Source organism: Medicago sativa, chromosome 1 (assembly GCF_051527215.1).
Source record: "Medicago sativa cultivar Bolivia chromosome 1, Bolivia_mono, whole genome shotgun sequence".
NCBI lineage: Eukaryota > Viridiplantae > Streptophyta > Magnoliopsida > Fabales > Fabaceae > Medicago > Medicago sativa.
In genome coordinates, this window is record NC_140749.1 from 76,753,713 (window position 1) to 76,776,066 (window position 22,354).

The 22,354-nt window shown below is 35.0% G+C and overlaps 2 protein-coding genes across 3 annotated transcripts; both read right to left on the reverse strand.

The window, feature by feature from the left end:
* Positions 1 to 1,063: 1,063 nt before the first annotated feature.
* LOC146957584 (uncharacterized) lies at positions 1,064 to 9,140 on the reverse strand. 2 transcript variants are annotated; one of them, XM_085737310.1, is made up of 6 exons: positions 8,972 to 9,140; positions 7,334 to 7,511; positions 5,749 to 6,638; positions 5,304 to 5,388; positions 4,710 to 4,793; positions 2,441 to 2,764 (listed from the first exon to the last, which is right to left on the reverse strand). In XM_085737310.1, exons 2-6 carry the CDS (start codon positions 7,481 to 7,483, stop codon positions 2,456 to 2,458), a joined length of 1,518 nt encoding a protein of 505 aa, XP_085593436.1. In that variant the 5' UTR covers positions 7,484 to 7,511; positions 8,972 to 9,140; the 3' UTR covers positions 2,441 to 2,455. The 2 variants fall into 2 exon arrangements, with proteins under 2 accessions (XP_085593429.1, XP_085593436.1); XM_085737303.1 differs by lacking the exons at positions 7,334 to 7,511; positions 8,972 to 9,140 and adding an exon at positions 1,064 to 1,450 and having other exon boundaries at positions 2,485 to 2,764; positions 5,749 to 7,185.
* A 6,526-nt stretch (positions 9,141 to 15,666) lies between these two features.
* On the reverse strand, positions 15,667 to 18,185 carry LOC146957585 (endoglucanase 17-like). The gene is made up of 8 exons (XM_085737322.1): positions 17,850 to 18,185; positions 17,552 to 17,758; positions 17,259 to 17,459; positions 17,072 to 17,164; positions 16,816 to 16,977; positions 16,613 to 16,724; positions 16,366 to 16,529; positions 15,667 to 16,273 (listed from the first exon to the last, which is right to left on the reverse strand). The coding sequence occupies exons 1-8, from the start codon at positions 18,099 to 18,101 to the stop codon at positions 15,941 to 15,943; spliced, it is 1,524 nt and encodes a 507-aa protein (XP_085593448.1). The 5' UTR covers positions 18,102 to 18,185; the 3' UTR covers positions 15,667 to 15,940.
* Positions 18,186 to 22,354: the final 4,169 nt, after the last annotated feature.

A 22,354-nucleotide genomic window follows, 5' to 3' on the forward strand; every position in this document is an offset into this window, starting at 1 on the left:
AGTGCTTCATGTTTGAATTTTTTATTTTTGCTTATGCTTGCTTTTTGTTCCATTAAAATCACTAATTTTTTTTTGACAAAACTAATTTTAAATGCATTTAAAACTCTTCCGTTGTATTGGTAACTAATATACAAACCAAACAAAAAGTTTTTTTTTTTCTATTTTTGTTTTTTTTATTTTTTTTTAGATTTTCTCCATCGAAATTAATCTTATTTGAGATATTTCAGATATTAAATATGGATGCTTCTTTTAATCGGAATTCAAATTTTAATTCGTCACGTTGTAGAAGTCATTTATTTCCGTAGACCTAACTAGGTGGGTACCAACAAGGTATTTTATAAACATAACAAATGTTTTAACTTCATTGATCTGTCTCCTCTTGGGTTGGGTGGTGGTGATAGAAGAAATACAAGTCTCTTTCTCTCTTGTTAAAAAGTTTGTAATTTTTTTACGCTATCAACCACTTATTTGTATGATTTTTAAGTTAAATCAGAAGGATGCCAAACTTTGATCATGTACACCTTTACATTGACAATCGATCACTTGTTGGTGGCAGTGTAGGAAATCTTGACCCTATCAATGCATATGAATTAAATAAAAAAAGAAGGGCGTATGAAAGTTTAGAGTTGAATATTTATACTTCTAGTGGTACCAGTAATTATTACCAACCGGACTTAAAACCATGGTCTAAGTCGCCACAACCTTGATGATACGCTGCTACTAAATGTATGTCTGGAATTTCAGTGGATTTGATAGAATCACGACGTGTACATTGTGATGTTGGTGAATTTTTTAAGTGTAGTTTTTGTAAAATCATAATGGCTAACTGTGCTTTTGTCAAACTTGTCGCAAATTTAAACATGCACTAAGATGCGGTGTTTGAATTTACGGGGCATCAAGGGAGCAAAACAAAACAAAGAAAACACATCCAATGGTTCATAATGAGTGATTACACCTAGTCCGTTGAACAAAAACCCCTCCTCCAAATAAAAACCTTGAACACCAATCCCTTTGATCGGGAGAGTTGTTTTTGACACAATTACTTGAGGCAACCAAGCAATAATGAATTCAAATTTTGAGTTTTACTCGAAAATCTATAAATGAAAAGGCACTTTGTTCCAACATCAAAGTATATCTAATAAAGCCTTGTTTCAACTTAGAGGCTTTTTAATTGAAGGGTCAACTAAAAAATCTGTATGCTTTCTAAACATCTGCTTTCTATGAAATGTATACCGGAAGAGCGCTAATGGAAACAACTGCTCTCAAGAAATTACAACAAAATATTGAAACAGTTTTCCTTTCTACAAGGATATTTCAAGGTGAAGTTCTTCATAAATAAAGTAAGATATAGAAAATAATGCCAGTAAATGATAAATATCTATTTGGTTGTCCATCCAACTCGAAGCCATGGATCACACTCCTGATGTCTTCAATCAAAAGCAGGGATCACCTACAAATTAAAATATGAAAAAGAAAATTAAAATAAAATACCACATCTAATTGATAGAAATACCAAAGACGACTAATAGAATGTCTCCGCAACCAAACCACATTTTTAATGATTTTAGATGATCGGTTTTGAGATGTGCAGGCAAGGAGGTTTTATGGAAAAACAAATAAAATAAAATTGGCAATCCCAAATCATATCATATGTATGTGAGTGAGTGTGTGTGTGAGTGTGTGAGTGTGTGTGTGTGTGTGTCTGCGCGTGTGTGTGTCGAGGATGTATAAAATTTGAAGACTAACTTATGGTGAGAGATGCTAGCAATAAATTACAACCGTTGGATTAAAATTAAGGGTTGAGATATTTTTCCAATTAAATCTGTACAGAACTGCCGAAGCACACAAACAAAACAAAAAAAGGTCCTCCTTCCTTCAATTGGAACCCAGAAATATCAAGGGAATATTAACCAAAAACCGTTATGGGTTCCTCTCTTCCTCCATTCACAATCAGATTCTTAATAAACAATATTTCTTTTGAACTAAATTTGACCTCATAATTTCATTAAGATGAGGAGAAAGCCCATAAAATTCCCAAATCAATAATACCCTTGATGCTATGTAAATAAAACATTTGCCATGCTATTTAATCATGGGGCAATGGGTATGCGAAAATTAAGAGATGAATTAATGGGAATCAGAAAATTAATTGAATAAATAACATACGGTTGATGAAGAAGACAGACATGTAAGGGAGAAACACTATGCAGAATGATTGAAGGAATGCAGAGCGATTTTTTTGTTTTGTTTGTGTGCTTCAGTAGTTCCGTCCAGATTTAATTGGAAAAAATATCTCAACCCTTGATTTTAATCCAGCGGCTGTAATTTGTTGCTCTCGTCTCTCATGTATTAAGTTATAACTTAAATGTAGTAACCAAAAAAAAAAAAAAAAAACTTAAATGTATTAATATAACTTGAATATCTACGTGCCCTATTGACGTATTAAGCTGTAGTATTACAAAGGAAGGAAAAGCCAAGATTTACCATCTTTGGGATTGTTTCTCCCCTTCAGTCTTTCCCCTGCAGCTGCTACATAAGCTTCTGCAGCTTCCTCTATGAGGGCTTCCACTTCAGCAAATGTGGCTGCCTCTTGTGCAGACACGGACATTACCATTGCTAATTGAAAGTCTAACTCAGACTGTGTAAGGCTATAGCTCAAATCCCTGTCACAGTTCATAGAGGCATTCTGCCTCCCTTCCAACACGGGTGATTGTCTTGCTCTTTCTGGATATGCTGAGGTAGGCGCAATCCTGTACTTTTTCACCTGAAATATAAAACTCAACCCATGAGTATGATCTCTAATTGAAACCAGTAAATATGACATCTAAAAATGAGAATAGCATTCAAATATGGCTCACAATAAATGTACAACACTAAATCAAGAAAAAATATTGATTCCTAAAATATAAAGAACAAAAACTATTTTTGATTCACATCAGAAAATACTAATTTTTTCTAAGTCTACACTAAAAAATGTAGAGTTGTATACTATATACTAGAATCTCAGCCCAAACTCACAACCAGCAGCTGTATCAAAGCAACAAATACAGATAATAGAGTAAAACAAGTAGCATGCTTATTATTACAAGGATTATTTCTCATCATTTCAACTGGACAGGTCACTATTTTCATTTTAACTCAACATCTTTCATTTTTCCTTTCAGTCTCTCTCCAAATCCTTGCCCTGAGATTTTTTTTATTCAGCTATTACTCCATATCTGGCCCAATTTCCACTCCGCAAACTCAGACTGACATACAGTCATATAAGGTAATACCAGGGTTTGGCTAATTTGTAGGTTTGGGGCCGACCCGACCCCACAAAGCGACTTGCAAGGTGAAGATTGCCTAGACATTATGGCTCTGTTTGGTAAAAATAGCGGATAGCTGATAAGCTAGCTGATAGCTTTTAGCTGATATGCTAGCTGATGACTGATGACTGATAAGCTAGTTGAAGTGTTTGGTAAAATTAGCGGTTCAATAGCTGATAGATGTAAAATTACATAAAAGGACATTTTTATTATATAAATGAACTCTGGTTCATTTTCATCTGTGTTTGTGTTGCCAACACACACGTTCTTCTTTGGAGCATATAAAACATGAAAATTGATTTTTTTAGGAACTATGGGTGAGCTGAATTTGTATTACCCTTGTCAATGCTAGAAGATGATGAAGAGGAGAAGAACTCAGTATTGTTTCATTAATGAGTTTGATTGAAAAGTTCGCAAAGAAAGAAAAAATGGGAAAGAAAGCTAGCAATCAAAAAAGAAGTTGATGTTGTGTGTGACACTGAAAATAATTGGGATTGAGTGGGTGGACTGGTGGAAAGTAAGCGTGAAATGAAAGATGAACAAAAAACACAGCAACCCAGAAACGTGAAATGAAAGAGAAGATTAAGGGCAAAAATGGAATTTAGTTAGAATAATAAGGGTAAAACTGGAAATAAAAGTGAGAAGCTATAAGCTATAAGCTCAAACGCTACTTGGAATAGCTTCTGAAAAATAGCTTATAAGCTCATGAAAAAAGCTATAAGCTCATAATAAAAAAGTGTTACCAAACAGAGCTACTTTTGTCAAACGAGCTTATAAGCTAAAAGCTAGAAGCTAGAAGCTCATTTATGTGGCTTACCAAACAGACCCTATAAGTTCTATTCAAGCCTTATCTCACACCAATGTGAGCATTGAGTTTTTTCTAATACACCTGCTCACGCCCAACACTACTAAACTTAGTTCATGGCTAATTTGGTGGCCCAATAATGTGTCTAGGATAGACACTAATACCATCTTGTGTTTTTGGGCCTGATTCAACTCCACCAAACCAACTTCTAAGGTGAGGATTGCCAAGGATTTATAAGCTCTACTTAGGCCTTATTTCTAGCCAATGTAAGACTTTGATTTTTCCCAATACTATTTCACTCCATCTTAGAGTAAATGTTTGATTTTGTATTTGTCCATATAAAACAGTATTGTAGAGGAGAACCCACTCCCAAAAGATATGGGATGTAAAGACAGGTAAACCTCTACTATAAATAGGATATCCACGTTTCAATCTCATTCAATATTTGTGCTCCTACATTAACCCATAGGATAGAGTGAGTTGTGACGTGCACCCACACTAGTGATTGGACAAAAATACAAACAAATGCATTTATGACAATTTTTATTGTATGTTTGCATCAGATGGAATAGTTATGACATAATGAAACATGTTACCTTGATCAGTTTTCCACTAGATGTGAGAGACTTCAGTCTTGCTGACAGCGACTCTTTGAAGTTTGACGGGGACCCGTGGTGGTCCTACAGAATACAAAGTGGTGAAATTCAACTTATGTTTAACACAAACAAAATTTTATAAAATAGAGAAGTATCCAACCAAATGGAATGCTATAACACTTAAGTTAGTATTCTAATAATCAACATAATGTCATTTCTTAACCAAATAAGATTTAGTCAATTCAAAGTTGAAATAGCATCATAGATCACATTTTACCAAAAGCGACATTTGAAGCACCTAAGGCTCAAGATGCACTAAGATTTCAAGGCTCGCTCTCAGACGAAGTACTAACCAGTATTTGTACTAATATCAACTCCTAATCATAATTAAACAAATAACATCATGGAATATGGACGAGAGATTTTCTAAGATATTCTAAAATACTGTTCAGGTAGAACAATGATTTTATGTGATATTTATTATGTGTTGTAACATCTACAATCATAAAGTCAGAATTACAGCATGCCAACAACCGAATTAAATGAATTAAAAGCAGAAAAGATAAAAGAAGGGCTTAGAAATCAGAATAATACCTCTATGAAATTAGCAATCCTTGTTTCATTAGAACCACCCACCTGATTCAAGCTAGATATAGCCTCCATTATAAGGTTATCCATTCTGTTTAACGTAAACACGGTTAAGCATACACCGCCGAAATAAACACAAACCATTACAATTTACAGCAAAAGGAGGAACAACTTTTTTTGTGACAAACATTTTTATTTATAATAATATAATAAAGCCACTACCAATTACCAAATAAACCCAAACAAGGAACCAAATACTAAGTTTTGAAATTAACAGTCTACTACCATACAAAATTAAGGTCCATCAAATTCCTCAAGGCCTAAGATGCCCAGAGGCAGAAGTCTCAACCCAAATAAGTGTTTCTCAGCCAACGTCAAATATTACTAGAAAAAACTTTGTAGCAACCACTAACCATCATCCACATCTTTACTAGTAACAATCAGAGCTTACCTGGACAAACTCTTGCTACGGCTCCTGCTCCTACTTGGACTCCTGCTAGCACTGTGCTTTTTGGGGCTTTTATTACGCAGAGGTAATGGAGACCTAGGCCTTGATTGTGGTCTTGATAAAGAACAGGATCTAGATCTGGAGCGAGAACGAGAAACTAATCTTGCTGGTGAACGTTGTGAGGATTTACCCTTGGGAAATTTGCTTTGGCTATGTCCTGGACTGTAGCTACGGCTGCGGCTGCACCTGCGGCTGCGGCTATATCTTCTTCCCCTATAATGAGAAGGGTCACGACCAAGACTTCTAGAGTCCCGCCTCGAATCATATTCCCTCACACGAACGTAAGACCTGGAAAAAGCGTTCCGGAACTCAGAGCCGTCAAGCTTTTTGATAGCATATTTCATATCATCGCAGTTCGTGTAATCCACAATCCCAGTAGTAGCCCTTCCATCATGAACAACCTGGGAAAAGCAAACATCCCCTGCTTTTCGCATGTGATCCTTAAGATCCTGGCAGGATGCAGAAGAGGGCAGTCCATTGACTAGAACACGATATTCAGAGTGACTGGATATTCCTCGACCACCCTGGCCATTGTTGTGAATACTGTATCGATCTCTTGAAGATGAATTACAATAACCAACATGTGCAGCTTCGACCCGTAATTGGCACCCATCAAAATCATAGCCATCACACCCACAAATTGCATCGTCAGCATTTAGAGCATCGTTAAACACTACAAATGCATAGCAAGGGGGCCTTGGCGGAACCTTTAGATCAATGCGAGTTATGTGACCATACTTCATAAACAAATGTTTAACTTCTCTTTCACGGATATCGCCAGGTAGATTCCCAACATAGACAGTTCTGCTCAAATGTCTACTCATTCTTTTCTTCTTTGATTGAAGGGGGAAATGGGGATCGGTGGCGTGACCGCAAGAGCTTGGAAGAATTAGGGTTTTAATTTTCGGGGGTGAGAGGGTATTCAACAAAAAGAGGAATATATATTAAAAAAAAAATGTAAATAAATGAATCCTCTATAGTTGATAGATGCGGCGGGTGCTGCTACTGAGTTTCTCCCTTGCCTTTTTGCAAAAAGATGCCCCAGGGTAGTAAAGTCTCCTTTTGTGTGTTGGCTGAAGTTAATAATTTGCAAAATTATCTTCCACTGCGGGGTTAATTCGCAAAATTCCGTTTCCAATTCCATCGAGAATTGAATGGAGTTTCCCCGTATTTCAACTAGAGAATCTAACATAGATATTACTGTCGATATTTTGCATTAAGTATTGATAATTGAATGGAGTTTTCCCGTATTGATGGTCCAACATTTATTCAACATTTATTAAGTATCGAGAATTGAATGGAGTTTTCGACTAGAGGCACTTGCCAGGGGAACTTGTTAAGGAATCAAATATCGTAGTATTGCATTGAAAGTTGTGTAGTCAATTCCTCAAAAACCTGAAAAGTGTCATTTTTAACAAAACTTCCTTTGTTGGCTTCCTTAACAAGTGCCCCTAGGGCCCCTAGGGCACTTGTTAGCATTTTCCAAAAAATAAACAAATAAGCACAAGAACCAAAAACATTAGCAAACCTTGAGATTGACATTTGGGCGAATATATAAGACACGGTTAAACTCTGGATTCTTGAGTATTGTACACCATTTACCCACCCCGTGCTTGACAACTCCAGCTTTAATCACCGCTTCCTCTTCTGATGTCCAATTCTGCTTAGGAGCACCCATCTAGACTAACACAAAAATTCACTTTCGGCTGCAACCAACATCATAAATTATACAAATATCAAATTCATCTCCAAACATATAATCACAATTTTTAGAGATTCATAAGACATGAGAAACTAATAGGCTTTGTTCCGAAGTTTGGAGTGAAATAAAAGAGGATGCAATAATAGTCCCACCCCGCCCGGGCGAATTATTTTTCTCCGCAAAACTAAAACTTTTCTATTTGGGTAGCCAAAAAATGAATTGGATCAAGATTTCAAAGGGCTTTATCAGATTGTCCTAATCACTTTACTCTTTTTCATAATAAAATTCAAAAATATTAAATCAATTGCAAGAATTCTTCTACCTTTAAACTATTTACCTAAACAAGTCGAGAACTTCCCATCCTATTCCCTTTTCTTCCCCCAAATAACCCTTCCCTCCCTTTCTCTCCTAACTCCCAAACAAAACCTATACAAATTCGTAACTCAAGATAAAATTCTAAGTTGTCAATCGCACAACTTAATGAAGCTCAGCTGCGACGCAATTCTGTGATGCGATGCCTTTTGCAGGACGACTATCGCAGTGGACTTGCATCCTCGTGCAAGCTACCGGAGAGGGGAAGGGAAATCGTAAAAAGAAAAAAGGAAGAAAAAATCGGTTGAGTTTCTCACCCTAGCTTCCAACGACTACAAACTCCGTCTACGTTGAGATCAATGGGACTAGTAAAAGCCGAAGCTATAAGTGTCCCATCTCGCCCGGTCGTAATATTTTTCTCCGCAAAACTAAAACTTTCCTATGTGAGTACCCAAAAAACGAATGAGACCAATGTTTTCAAAGGGCTTTATAAAATTATCCAAATCATTTTACTCTTTCTCATAAATAACTCAAAAACGATAGATCAATTATAAGAATGGTTCTCCCTATCTATATCTATAAAGCACGAACGCAATCACGGTCCAAGGACGTCGGACACTGACACATCGACACCGATAAAACTTTGGGATAATGTCAGTGTCGTGTTGGTGTCGGACATTGACATGTGTCGGACATCGGGACATGCCTTCCATCAGAAGTGTCAGTGTTGTAGAGCTCTCTATTCCCTTTAAAAAATTTGCCTAAACAAGTTAATAAATTCCCCTTCCCTCCATTTCTTTCCTAACTCCTACTACACAACACCTATATAAATAAAAATTACCGAAGATAAAATTCTAAAGTTGTCAAGTGCCCTGCTTAATGAAGCTCTGCTGCGAGCAATTATGTGGCATGATGCCTTTATCAAGGCGGATATAGCGCCAGAACCGCTTCCTCACGAGAGCTATCGAAGAAGGGAACTAAATAAATAAATAAACCAGTAAAGATCCAATTTAAGCCCTCACAATTTTCTCGCAAGCCAATTTAGTCTCTTACAAAAACTAATACCTAAATTAGTTCTAATGTTTTTATAAGAACAACAACAGCAGAAGCATGCAAAAGAGTTTAAACATATGATGAAAAATTCATTTGTACCTGGCTGTCTTGAATCCACGGTTCATTGAAATGTGTTTTGATAAATGTGATTAGTTCATTGAGAAATGAACTCGCATGGGTGAAATTGAGTTCGTCACTTGTGCCTATTTTTCTTGGTTCGGAAAGGGGTCAAGGTTATTCTACTGGATTTGCTTTCCATACGGCACTCAAGGTAACTTTTCAACTTCATTTTCCTTTCTTTAAGCTCAAAAAGTGAAATTTCTTACTTTTATCATTTGCTTGCTTAAAAACACGGATGTTTAAAACCGAACCTAACAACAACAAAAAAAAACCGAACCAATCCATTAAAAAACTTTAAATCAAACAAAATTAATTTGAAGACTGCAAAAACTATGTTTGGTTTAAATGTATTTAACCATTTTTCCCATTCAATTGTTCGGTTCGGTTTACAGTTTTTATTTTGTCAACCAAACCAAATTGAAAACTTAATTGATTCGTTGATTTAATATTTAGTTCGAATTTTTATAACATGGTCAAAGAAGAAGAAAAAGTCGTCTAATACCTTTGGAGTTGTTAACTAGTGAATTATGGATACTAAATCATAATTGTATCGGTTTGGAGTGCTTAGGTTAAGTTTGTCATTGTTAATCACTTACTAAAGATAAGAAATTGGCTAATATGCGTTAAAAATTTATCATAGATTATGAAACATTCATAATCAAAATTGTTGCTAAATTTTAAATTATGTGTTGTCTCACAAAAAAAATCAGACCAAACCAAATTGCACCGCAAACACAGCTAGTAAGAATTAAGGTGTCTTTGTTTCAAATCATTAATAGGTGGAACATTTCCACCCTTCAGTGGTTCTGGCTAGGGACAAGATTTGTCTAGATTAGAAACTCAAAGGCTAGAAGATTGTCTCGCTCGGGTCTACATATGGGCCCTCATCGAGGGACAACTTTTTAAGTTTGTAATTTGTTTGTAGTTGTTTCTCTTGTCTTCTTTGTTGACTTTGAGGTCTGTAGCACCCTTGTGGTTATATATGATGTATTCAGGGAACTTTTCTGAATGAAATTTGCATCCATGGTATCTATGACATGTTTGCTTTTGTTTGTTTTTCTTGCTTGACTTCATCGGAATGATTATATTGAACGTATTTCCTTCGTTGTTAGGATGGATACATCGTACTCGATTCATTTAATAATTATGTTCACCTTTGTAATGAAGGTTTAGCAGTATTCTTATGCTTTAAAAGGAGCTTGTATTTCTGAGAAACCTCTTAGGGCAACCTAATGGATGTCATCGGATTGTCGAGGTTGTTATTTTTGGACATCATTATGAACCACAGTAGGCCTTCCATACCTCAATTTGAGACTTGGTTCGGGGTAGATCCTTACTAGCATGACATGGCTCCACTATATGGCGTCTAGCCGTATAGGTGGGTCGGCTATTTGTGTTCCTTTATTCCCTTTTCGCCTAACCTTTCTCTTGTTAAGCGAAGGTTGCTTTATGCTAGAAATTCGTTGCTGCTTATCTTTGTTCCTCCACAGGGTGTGTGTATTGATTAGAAGTCTTTAATCTTTATGTCCCCCGTTCAACTAGTGGCAATGGTCTAGGATCTTTGGTTTCTTTAGTATGTTGGGGCACGTAGTGCTAGCTAGGGTTGTTTATCTTTCCCATTTTCACTCGAGCATGTGAGACATGTTATTGTTAAGAGTCTTTAATTTCTTGGTTTTGTTGGAGCATGTATCGCCAGACATAAGTCTTTGACTTTTCTATTTGGGATCAGAGACGTGGCATCGGTCGAGAGTTTTTAGGTCTCCTGTTATCATATATAAACAACAAAGTGTGTGTTCTAAGTGTCTTGTTTAATTAATAGGTGTAGTGAAGTATTTATGTCAAGCTAAATTGGACCACAAAATATGGAGTCTGATTGTAGACCTTTTCCAAAGACGGAGCAATGAAGCTTGTCATTGGCTCCTCTCACTTCCACAAACACCCTGGTCAATCTCTTGACATATCCTCATAAGGTTTCCTTTTTCTGTCTTTGGCATTGACGACCATCATAGTCTTGGATTCTCACCTCCTAGTGGTGAAATATGAGGTGAATTTGTCGCACATCATTTTCCACGAATCAATATAACTGTCTTCAAGGTCTTCAAACCATGTCATGGAAGCACCTTTGAAAGTAAGAATGAATAGTTTTCACTTTACATGTCATTTTGCTTGGTGATAATCCAACACGGTATCTATATGTTCGACATATTTGTTTGGGTCCCCATAACTGATGTATGACTCCAACTTGTGAGGTTTCTTGAGGGGATTCAAAATGAGGTAGTTTGTAATTTTCTTATTGAAAGGCCTCTTGATGTTAGCGACGATTCCTATCCAGAGATTCGTTCATATGCTTCATGCAAGAGTGACGAGGAGAGTATGGTTTCTTTCCATAAATGTGAGTCGGAGAGGAGTTATTACTCCCCATTCATCTGTACCGTTAGGAGAAGGATCTCTTTGGGGACGACGTGGAGGCACCTTGTCCTCGGGTTTTTGCGCTTATGCCCGTCTAGAAGCGACGTTGTATGTTATGTCCCCTTCAACAATAACTTATTGGCTTCTTTGAGTGGCATCAATCTACGTCGGTATCTTTGTAGGAATGTTTCCTTTATATATTTTCCTCAACACAGATGAGTCTTGTGTTGTGCTCTTGAAAGATGTTGGAGATACTTATCAGTATTTCCTCCGAGTTTGGTACTCCGGTTGGTACATATTGGAAGAAGATGTCCTAGTGATTTTGAGGTTGAGTGTCTGGGATCGTACATAATGGTGAAGCCGTGGTTGGACAAACATGAGGTTGCTCGAGAGCAGACGATAAAGGCGATGATGCGAATTGCAAACGGAGGGCGCGTATACAGTAGTTCATTTCGTGGAACGAATGACGAAGGAAGGAAAGACGGACGAACATGAGGTTCTTAATTTCTTGGAGTAGTTTTCATATTGTATATAATTTTTATAGGTATAAATTTTTATGAAATTTTGATTTATATGAAAATTACAAATATAAATGTTTGTAACAAACTATGTTCATATTTTTTAATGACACTAACAATGCAATAAATTTTTTTTTGGTAGTGGCTGAGATTCGAACCCCGAACCTTGCATATTTTATGCACTGTCCATGCCAACTGAGCTAAGCTCACGAAGACAACAATGCAATAAATATAATATAACATCTTATATTTTTCAATAACACCAATAATATATATTCCTAAGACAAAATTTGTTTAAAGGTATAATTGAAATAATAAAAACTTAAAAACTTTTTTTTGACAAACAATAAAAAAAATCAACCTAAAATTCTATATCTCCTTTATATATTGTCAAAGATTTAAAAATAAAACAGAATAAAAATAAACGTATTTCTGTAGAAAAATTGTCAATAATTAAAACAAAAAAATTGACAATAAATATGTTCACAACTCACACAAGTGAGGCACATATATCCCATGAATGAAATTAAAATATACTGTACAAGGTATTCACGTTGGGAGATTAATTATATCCGGAAGGTTATTCATGTAAACACGGATTGGGTTTGGAGGAATGTCTTTGGGTCCCAATGAGGGACTTTGGAATCGTTATGACATAAGTTAGGGCAAGTACCTTCCCTGTCAATAAGGGGTTGTTGTCCCACATCTGACATCTCTTACATTTAAACCGGGGATCCGGATTGCATAACTTTAGGGCGGGAAAAGTCATGTGACTTTGGCTCCATTTCCACCCTTGGATTAATCTCATGGTCCAGAGTTTGACATGTGTCTCAGTCTTTTTTTGTTAAAAATAAAAAACAAATCAAATTGAGACCCATTTCTAAATACCCATAACCCGAACATCAACAGGGTCACAATCCATTGCCCCTTCAACGAACACCGTATTCAGCTCGCCGTCGACTGCGGTACCACCCCTCTCGTCGCCGAACTGATCAACACTTTTAATCCTCATGACATTTTCGTTTAGTAACTTTAACAATTAGGATAACAAAGCCAAACCCCATCAAAAACCATGAACATGAACCAATATTTTCAAATCTGAAAAGTTCTCTGCAATTTTTTTTTGAAAGATTCAGGGTCAAAATATACAAAGCAGATTGTAGTGATGTTGCAAATAAGGAACCAATACATCCAAATCCAAATTCAATCTCCATCGAAGACATAAACCAGTAGATTCAAATCTACAATTTTAACCTAATCTGAAACCTCCTTCTTGATCTAAATTGCTGCAACAAAAATCCAGGCAACAAAAGCAGAGAAATAAAAAACTGGGAAATGGGTCAGCGACTGTACGACAAGTAACAGGTCCAGAGGAGGAAAACGACGCTATGAGCAATTCGACGGCGAAAGGGACGGCGGCCTGAAGGTGGAGATTTGTTGAAGGGGTGATGGGTATGGGCTGTGTGAAATGGGTACTGGGTCTGGATCTCAATCTATTTTTATTTTGTTTTTTAATGCAAATAAAGGTTGGAACATGTGTCAATATATGAGCCAAAGGATTAAACCAATGGTGGATATTGAGCAAAGTCACATGACTTTTCCCACCAAAAAGTTACTGAATCCGGGTCCGTTCTTTTGGTTCTTTTTCACATGTCTCTGCACAATACTATACTCTCTCTCCATCACACCCTATTTTTCAACGGTCAAATATATGGTTCCTTTTACATGCAGAGCTGGTACTGGCTAGTGGTCACATAAACATAATGCTAGTATCTTTTCTTACGAAAATACTGGCTACATAACTAAAAAGAGAAACTCTTATCTTATACGTCTTTTATTTACCTTTAAGATTGGAGATAAAATGGATAGTGAGAAAAAGACGCGAGAGATAGTACATAATACCATATCGTTAAAAAAAAAAAACATAATATTACAATTAACTAGGTATTTTTATATTTTTTTACTACAGGTTAATTTTTTTTAAGCAAAGGTTAATTTTCATGATTGAGTAAAAACATAAGAGTTGTGATATATTGACATCATTTTTGTGAAAACTTTTCCAACAATTTTAAAATATTAGTTGTCAAAATATCCTTATGACATTGTTTTGAAACTTTTTATTTTGTCCCCGTGAGCTTAGCTCAGTTGGCAGAGACATTGCATAATTTTATGCAGGGGTCGGGGTTCGAACCCCAGACACCCTACTTCTCCACATTTAATTGTGTGAGCTCTAGCCGCCATTAGGCTACTAGACAAAAAAAAAATTCCTTTTGCTTTTACAAAAATACCCTTATATACATAGGATTGTCGAAATAATTGTTGTGAAATATACGTTCAAATATCATCTCTCGAACCCAAGAATGATATTTGTACACTCTTTAGTTTCAAACATTCATCAAACCCATCATTTTTTTTAACTTTCTCTCTTATGGTGTATATATCTTGAGAGGTGTCCACCAAACATTTTTCTAAATATTGTATGCAAGAATAACTTGTTTTGCCCCATGGAAATAAATTATACATTATTTGCTTAATTGATTAAAATTTACATAGGTTACACTAAATTTATATAGAATCTATGTAATTTGGCGTTACTCGTCTGAATTTTAACCTATTTTGATAGTATTTTTTTTTTTACACGTAATTTGGTACTATTATAGTATTCCTCCTATGCATATAAAGACTGTAGAATCAGTCATCTTGGTTTTAAGAGATGACAAAAGAGATGTGAATTTGCTTATATATGAACTTGCCAATTGCCATATCACCAATTAGCGTCATTGTCATCTTCCTAAGTCCTAACGATACAAATTTGCGCGTAATTCTAATTCAAAACATGCTTTGTTTATTGGCAAGTTTTAGAAGCCAAAATGATGGTAATGGACCCGTATGATTTCAAGAGACACTTTCCTGACTTATTATTGTAATGGTTGAAAGTAGATATAACACATGATCATGCTGACTAGTGATCTCGTGACACTAGTTAAAGAAAAAAAAATTATATTAAAAACAATATTTTCTACACTTTTAAATATGAGAAATGTTTTTTTTTTTAATAAAATATGAGAAATGTTGATAAGTGTCTCCATAAACACTCGTTAACAAGACTCTTTAAATATTTACTATACGTGTTTCATTAACTAGTGTCTCAAAGACATCAGTTAACATTTTCGCTCGGCCTATTGTTTGATTAAATAAAGGACACTAATGAAACTGCCGTGATTCTAAGTGCCTCTTTGGTATAGAGTTTACAACACCAAACGCACATGCATGATTTTCAAAGCAAAACTGCCGTGATTTTATTAAGCTAGTATTTGGAGCTTTTGTGCCACCATGATAAATTGCCGTGATTTTCCTTAAAATGTGGATTGACAAACGCAAAAGCAAACAGGCTATAAGAAAAGGCTTGAAAGAGTTGGATTGATGAGGGTTAAAAGATGAGGGTCACACTATGATGAACCAGACAATATTTCCCCATATCCAACCACTTGTGTTTCAACTAGTTTTCCATGTTCTAATAAGAGAATCTTCTGTCATTCGGCGCTGGAAAAAATAATTCTCCGGAATTTCTTCGGCTCACAAAATTTGGTCAAAGATAGTGTATTGTTACAATGGATAATTTCCAAGTTCCTAGGAAAAGTTACTTGATAAATCTTTTTTTAATTCAACCATGTCCATGCCTTTATCCCAAACTTTATTTTATCCTTTTGGTCTCACCAATGTCTTGAAAGTAGATAGCAACACAAATAACAAGCAAAACAAAAGTCTTTTGCATTGAACTTTTAACTTCTTGATAATTTTAACATCACTTGATAATTTCCCCAATCATACATAATCTAACATTTAACATAAATATAGAAGCATTGCCACAATGAAACTCAATATGACAAGTTTTTAAAAGCTTCTAAGAAATATAGTAACCAATTATAAGTACTAGCACTAACCAAATTAGAGAAAATATAAAAACTAAAACATCATAATCATAATCAGATTCACCCAAACAAGTTGGAGATGCTGGTTTCTAAAGTTGACCAAATGAGTGTGCAAGATAAGCAAGTGTTCCCACAAGCGGTGCATTAACATAAGTTGCTGGCTCTGATTGCTCATAATCTGACCGTTTATCTGGAAACCTATCATGCTGATCTGGTCCTCCAACAACAGCACCCACTAGAATGTTGGGATTAGGGGATTGTGAACTCATCACACTGAACCCTGCTGAACACTGGATCTTTCCTGGGTGTACAGCCATTGATGGAAGTGATGATCCCCTGTGGTGTATCCTTTGTGGATACCTTGGTCCATACCCCACCATGTATGACATCTTCAATGGGTTATCTCCTAGCAAGTAATCCACCTAACAAAAAATACCAACAAAAATTAATCAAAATCAAAATGATACTACTTGAATCAAATAAATTTCATTATTTCAATTAGGTATTTTTGTACCTGCTTCTTGGCTAAGGTTCTGAGTCTCTTTGGTGTTACTATGGTACCACCACAACGCACAACAGAATGTGATTTGGTCAAGTATTTGGCATAAGCTACCAGTAAGAAGCTAGTGGATGTGACATACTGCATGTTACTATCACTCATCTTGAACAAAAGCCCACCTGTAAAGTTTCACAAGCTCAAAAACTGTTACAACTTGGACCACATGAAACCAATAGAGTTAAAACTGAAAGAGGGACCTTACCTGGGGTATATTGTGCAGAAGAGGATCCAGCTCCAGGAATTAAAGAGCAAACGAAATTGTCTGAATGGCCCTTGTAGTCATGGAGGGATTTTACCCTTTGAACTAGAAATTCCTAAAATCACAAAACCACAAACAAACAAAAAAATGTTAGTTTTAAAACATTATTGTTAATTTGTTTGATACTGTGTGGTGAAATTTAGGACCTTTGAAAGAAGTATCCTTGCTCCAACATGTTTGTTATCCCAACCAAATGTGTTGTCAAACTCTGCAGCTCCTAGGATTTGACCATTAACTTGAATGTAATTTAGGTACATTGGATTCTTTGTAGCTTTGTGTAACCAAGCAGCACCCCACAACAACTCATCCTAACAAGTCATTACAAACCCATCAGTCAAAAGTACTATAATTATGAGTATGACTCAAGTAAAAACTGGCACAATGGAAAAATCAAAACTTTACCTGATACCCAGAGTAATCACAGTAAAAGGGACAGACAAAGGGTTTCAAGACATTGCTGTAAGGTCCTCTGTGTTGATCAGCAAACTGAAAAACCTAAACCCAAAGAGAAAGAAACACAATCTCAGATTTATGCAACAAAAAAAAAATGAACCATTTTTAATTTTTTTTCATCATGAATCAAGCTTACCCTGATAGCCCTTCTCACTAAAATTTTGGAGTATGTTGGATCAGTTCTTCTGAAAACAAGAGAAGCAGCTGCTAATGCTGCAGCAGTTTCTGCAGCAACTTCAGAACCAGGTGCATTTGCATCAATCTTGAAAACACTTCTTGGTGTGTCCATATCTTCTGGTCTCTCCCAACAAGCATGGTCCTTTTTAGCATCTCCCACCTTCAAACAAAAAACCCAAAAATCAACCTCATTTACCATGTTTTCTCCTTAACAAAATCTCAAAAACCATGAACAGAAGAAGAAAAACTAACCTGAACATAAATGGTGTTTGGATGTGCAGTAGCTTTTAGAAGATAATCAGTAGCCCAACGAATAGCTTCTCTAGCATTAGGCAACTCACCTTTCATCAACCCACCAAACTCAATAACACTCCATGAAAGCATAGTGGTAGTAAAAGCCATAGGAAAACCAAACTTGACATTGTCACCAGCATCATAATACCCTCCAACCAAATCAACCTACATTGCAAATATAAACGAAAATAAGCAACAAAAACTATAAAAAAAATACATGATAATGTGAGATTTATGATATGAATTGTTTACATACATGCATTGCTGAGCCATCAGAGAGACCAGAGTCTTTTCTCCAAGACATTCTCTGGTTAGAAGGGAGCTTCCCTGATCTTTGGCCTTCAAAGAAGAGAATGGATTTGGTGAGAGCATCTCTGTAGTTGTGAGTGGCAAAGTGAGGGTGGTGGCGATGGAGTGGGAAGGCATGGGTATGGAGAATGAAAGAAGAGAAGAGAGAAAGAAGGAGAAGGAAGAGGAAGGATAGGGAAAGGGAAAGGGAAAGGGTCATTTTGAAGAGTGTGAAAGGGAAAATGAAGAAAAGTAACCAACCAAAGAGCAAAGTGGCACCTGCAAGACAGAGGGAGTGTGCTCTGTTTAATGCTTGGAACGAACTCTGCTATTTATAAAAGAAAAAGCTGCCTTTGTGATGTCCTGCTTTGTTATAAGACAACAATAATTATGTCCACATCCTATTGGTGGTTCTACAGTAAGCAGGCTCATGGCTTTGGTTTTGGGAAAATTAACTACTTCCTCCGTTTTAAAATGAGTGTCGTTTTAGCCAAAAAAATTTGTTTCAAAATGAGTGTCACTTTCAGTTTCCAATGCAATAATAACTTTTTCTTTTCAATTGTACCCTTCAATTAATACTATGTTACACTACTTCCAAAGTATTATTTTTTTCTCTAATGAAAAACAAACCAATAGTTGATTAGGATAATTTGGTAAAATTGCTATGACATTTGACTACTTTATTTCATTCCTTAATCTGTGTGCAATTGGCTAAAGCGACACTCATTTTAAAACGGAGGGAGTAGTTAACCGTGCAAAAGCTAAACAAAATTAACGGGTTTATGATAGTTTTGGGACATTTGTTAAAGGAATAAAAAGTGTTTCAAGACACATGTTAAAGAACAAGTCTTACCGAGGAGTGTTCCTGAGACACTAAGACTATGTACAATGGGAAAAAAAATTTTAATACCCTTCAACACCCACTTTTTCAATTTCCAACACTCCACATCATTTTCTCTCTCTTAATTCAACATTCATTCAATTTTTACCACTCCAATGGTAAACATTCAACACCCTACCCCACCACTTTTTATTTCTTATTCTTATTTAATTTTTGTTTTTATAATTACATAAAATTATAATTATCGATTTAAATTAAATTAAAATAATACAATTAATTTTTTTAAAAACAATATTTATTTAAATAATTTTTTTTCTTAACTTAAAATGCAATATATAAAATTATAATTATTGATAATTGTTGGGATTTTGGTAGCTAAATGGGTAATCAGAAGAATTTTGGGTGTTGAATTGATTGTTATTGGGATCCATTTCACTAATCAAAGACTAAAACTTTAAAAGAAAGACTAATAATGAGATTAAGAGAGTGGAAAACTTGATTTTTTTCTGTGTCCAAATGAAATGATCCAAGTCTCTATTTATAGAGAAAAAAAATGACGAATTTTGGTAAAAAAAAAAAATTTATTTGCAATGAAATAATTGAGTCCAAATTATTAAGAAGATAAAAATCCAAGCAGCCAATCGTAGCAAGCCACGTGGCAATGTTTTTATCACTTCCCCTTTCTCTTTCCGCGTTTCCTGTTCCTCACAGCCTCTGTCGGCGCGTGACGTGCACGCGCCATTTTCGGCCAATCTCGCGAAGCCACGTGGCAGGTCGGACAACATTTCAACTTGTTGAATTAATTCACCATCTCTTTCCTCCATGTCATGTTCAATAATATAATATATATCCGGGACCTAATAAATAAAAAAAATTGATTTTGTAATTAATATGTATATATCCGGGACCTAATAAATAAAAAAAATTGATTTTGTAATTAATATGTATAATTTGTGTATCACTCTTACTAAACTACATTGTAATGTTCAACCTTTTGTTACACTGTGTTTGCTCCTAGTGAAGTCCACAATGTTATGTTCATCCCTCAAGTAAGTCACACCGCGTTCAGAGATATTATTTACTTTTTTATTCTTTATAAAAGGTGTCTCGTTGGGTTCAAGAGTGTAAATGTTGTATACAAACCATTTTTAATCTCGATTCTCAAACAATGTGGGATTTTAAGGATATGCATTTTATGTATAATGTATACAACAACAACCAAACCTTATCCCACTACCATGTCTCTCTCTCCAACTCATTTATCTCTAGATCCTTTATACGTTTCTCTTATAGTAGTTTTCTAGATCTGACCCTACCTCTACCTCTGGTGGTCTAACTCCCCTCCATATGATATATTCTCCTAACTATAAAATATACATGTTTTCTCTCTACATGTCCAAACAACATAAGTCTAGTTTCTACCATCTTTTCTACTATAGATGTTACTCCAACTCTCTTCTAATACTGTCATTTCTAATTCTATCTCGTATAATTTACCACACATCTTAATACAACATCCTCATTTCAGCTACGCTTACTTTATATTCGTGTTGTTTATTCACTGCTCAACACTTTATTTCGTACAACATCTCCGGTCTTATATTCTAATATAATATATATCATTCTAATTTCTTATATTCTAATATAAATTGATAGTATCATTAAAAACATATATTTAGAAAAAGAATAATAAATATATCCAGAAGTTTGCAATTTGTATATGCTTATGTTTATGGACACAATGTTTTCTTCCAAAAGAGTTTTATAGTTATAGACGAAGGGGGTATATTTAGCTTTGGAGAGATTTGAACCTCACCACCTAGATACTGTACACCATTATAGACATTATCACGCTCCACACTATCATTCCCATCACTTCTTCCTTCATCGACAATGTTCAGCTAGGCCTTGCAAACATTTGTTGTTAAATCTTAATTAATAAACAATCACATAACCCTCTCTTTTCTCTTTATGTTCCTAATGTGCCGATACAATCAAATATCTTTGTAAGAACAATCTTTGTATTAACACCTTGCGCTACAAATTTTACTCGTCTTTGACCCATTTATGATCGTCGATCATGGTACAAATTCTTTTTTGTAAATAAGTCAATTATTGTGAGATGAAAAAAATATTATTGAGTGATGCATTATAATTTCAAAAATGTATTTAAATATCCGTAACATTTAGAAACTATTTTAACATTTTTTTTGGTTCCCAATTTTGAGATTGATTTACTCGGTCTCTTGCAAGTTATAATCCGTCCAACCAAACTTTTCTTGAATGGGCATATGAAGAAGGCCCATACACACTGATGGAACATCCATGGATGTATAGGGAAAGCAACTTCAGCATTTAGTTCGGGTTGCATGTTAGCCAAACCCTACATATCATCCCATTAGGATAGACTCAACATGGCATAATTGGGGGTGCTATTACATTATTACAGTATGTATTTCAAGCGCATTTTTCGTTCTTATGTTGTTTTCAATACCTTTCAATTTCAATCAAATGAAGGAAAATGTTCCGGTTGAATGGATCACATCGGATAGAATATAGTTGTATCGTAACATATTTCTGTAAAAAAAGGCAGTATCGTAACTTATGGAATTGGCGATAATTGTCCTCTAAGTATAAAGTGGTAAAGGCAAGTTGTGATCTTGAAACAGATTGTAAGATGATTGTGGATGCCATCAAGGGATGCACTTCGGCTCTAAGTGAGTTTGGGTTGAATATATCCAAAGTGTATGATTTTGGGGTGACAATAATTAATTTTGATAAAGTTGATATTGATTAAATGAGTTGAGCATAAATTGATTTATATTTATAAGAAGACGGAACCAACCGTATAGAGTTTCGTGTTGTTATATGGTAGCAACATTATTATTATTTTTTTTTAATATAGAACGGTCTTTGGATCAAGACTTCAATTTATGATAAAATTATGAGTTGTGCTCAATTTTTGAATCATGCTCGCATCCATTGTGATTTTTTTCTTTCTTTCTGACCTTACATAGATGTGTCTCCCATAATCTTTTTTTTTTTCTTTATCAAAAAAAAAATCTAAATTTACTTTTATTTTTTTTAGAATAAAAATTTACTTTTATAGTAAAGAAAGAGAAATATAAAGTTGATTTTATTTACAAAATGTGGATTTTGTTTATTTTGTGCCTTTGACTTAGGTATTGACTACACAAATGTAATATTACTATAGCTAAAGCGCGGGTTCAATTTATAATTTCTCCTTTTCGAGCATTTAGTATGTGACTTTTGCTGTTAGACTCTTTAAAAAAATAAAATAAAAGCATTTTCATCAAAATAAAAATATAATGCCCCTCAAAAACATATATAATTAAAAGCATTGTGTTCGCATAAAGACTTGATCAGCAACATGTGGAGAAGAATAACTTTACACCATGATTCTCTTATAAATGATTGGAGTGATATGTATATGGCCTATAGTCGGACTGTTCAACTATATATATAATATAGGAAAATAAAGGAAAAATTTGTATATAAAAGCAGAAAAATTAGCTGAGAAACTGAACTTAACATTTTTTTTGGTCTTTTATTTGTTTTTTAGACTTGCAACAAGATAAAATACCAAATGTGTTATCCCCTTAGTCTGGAAA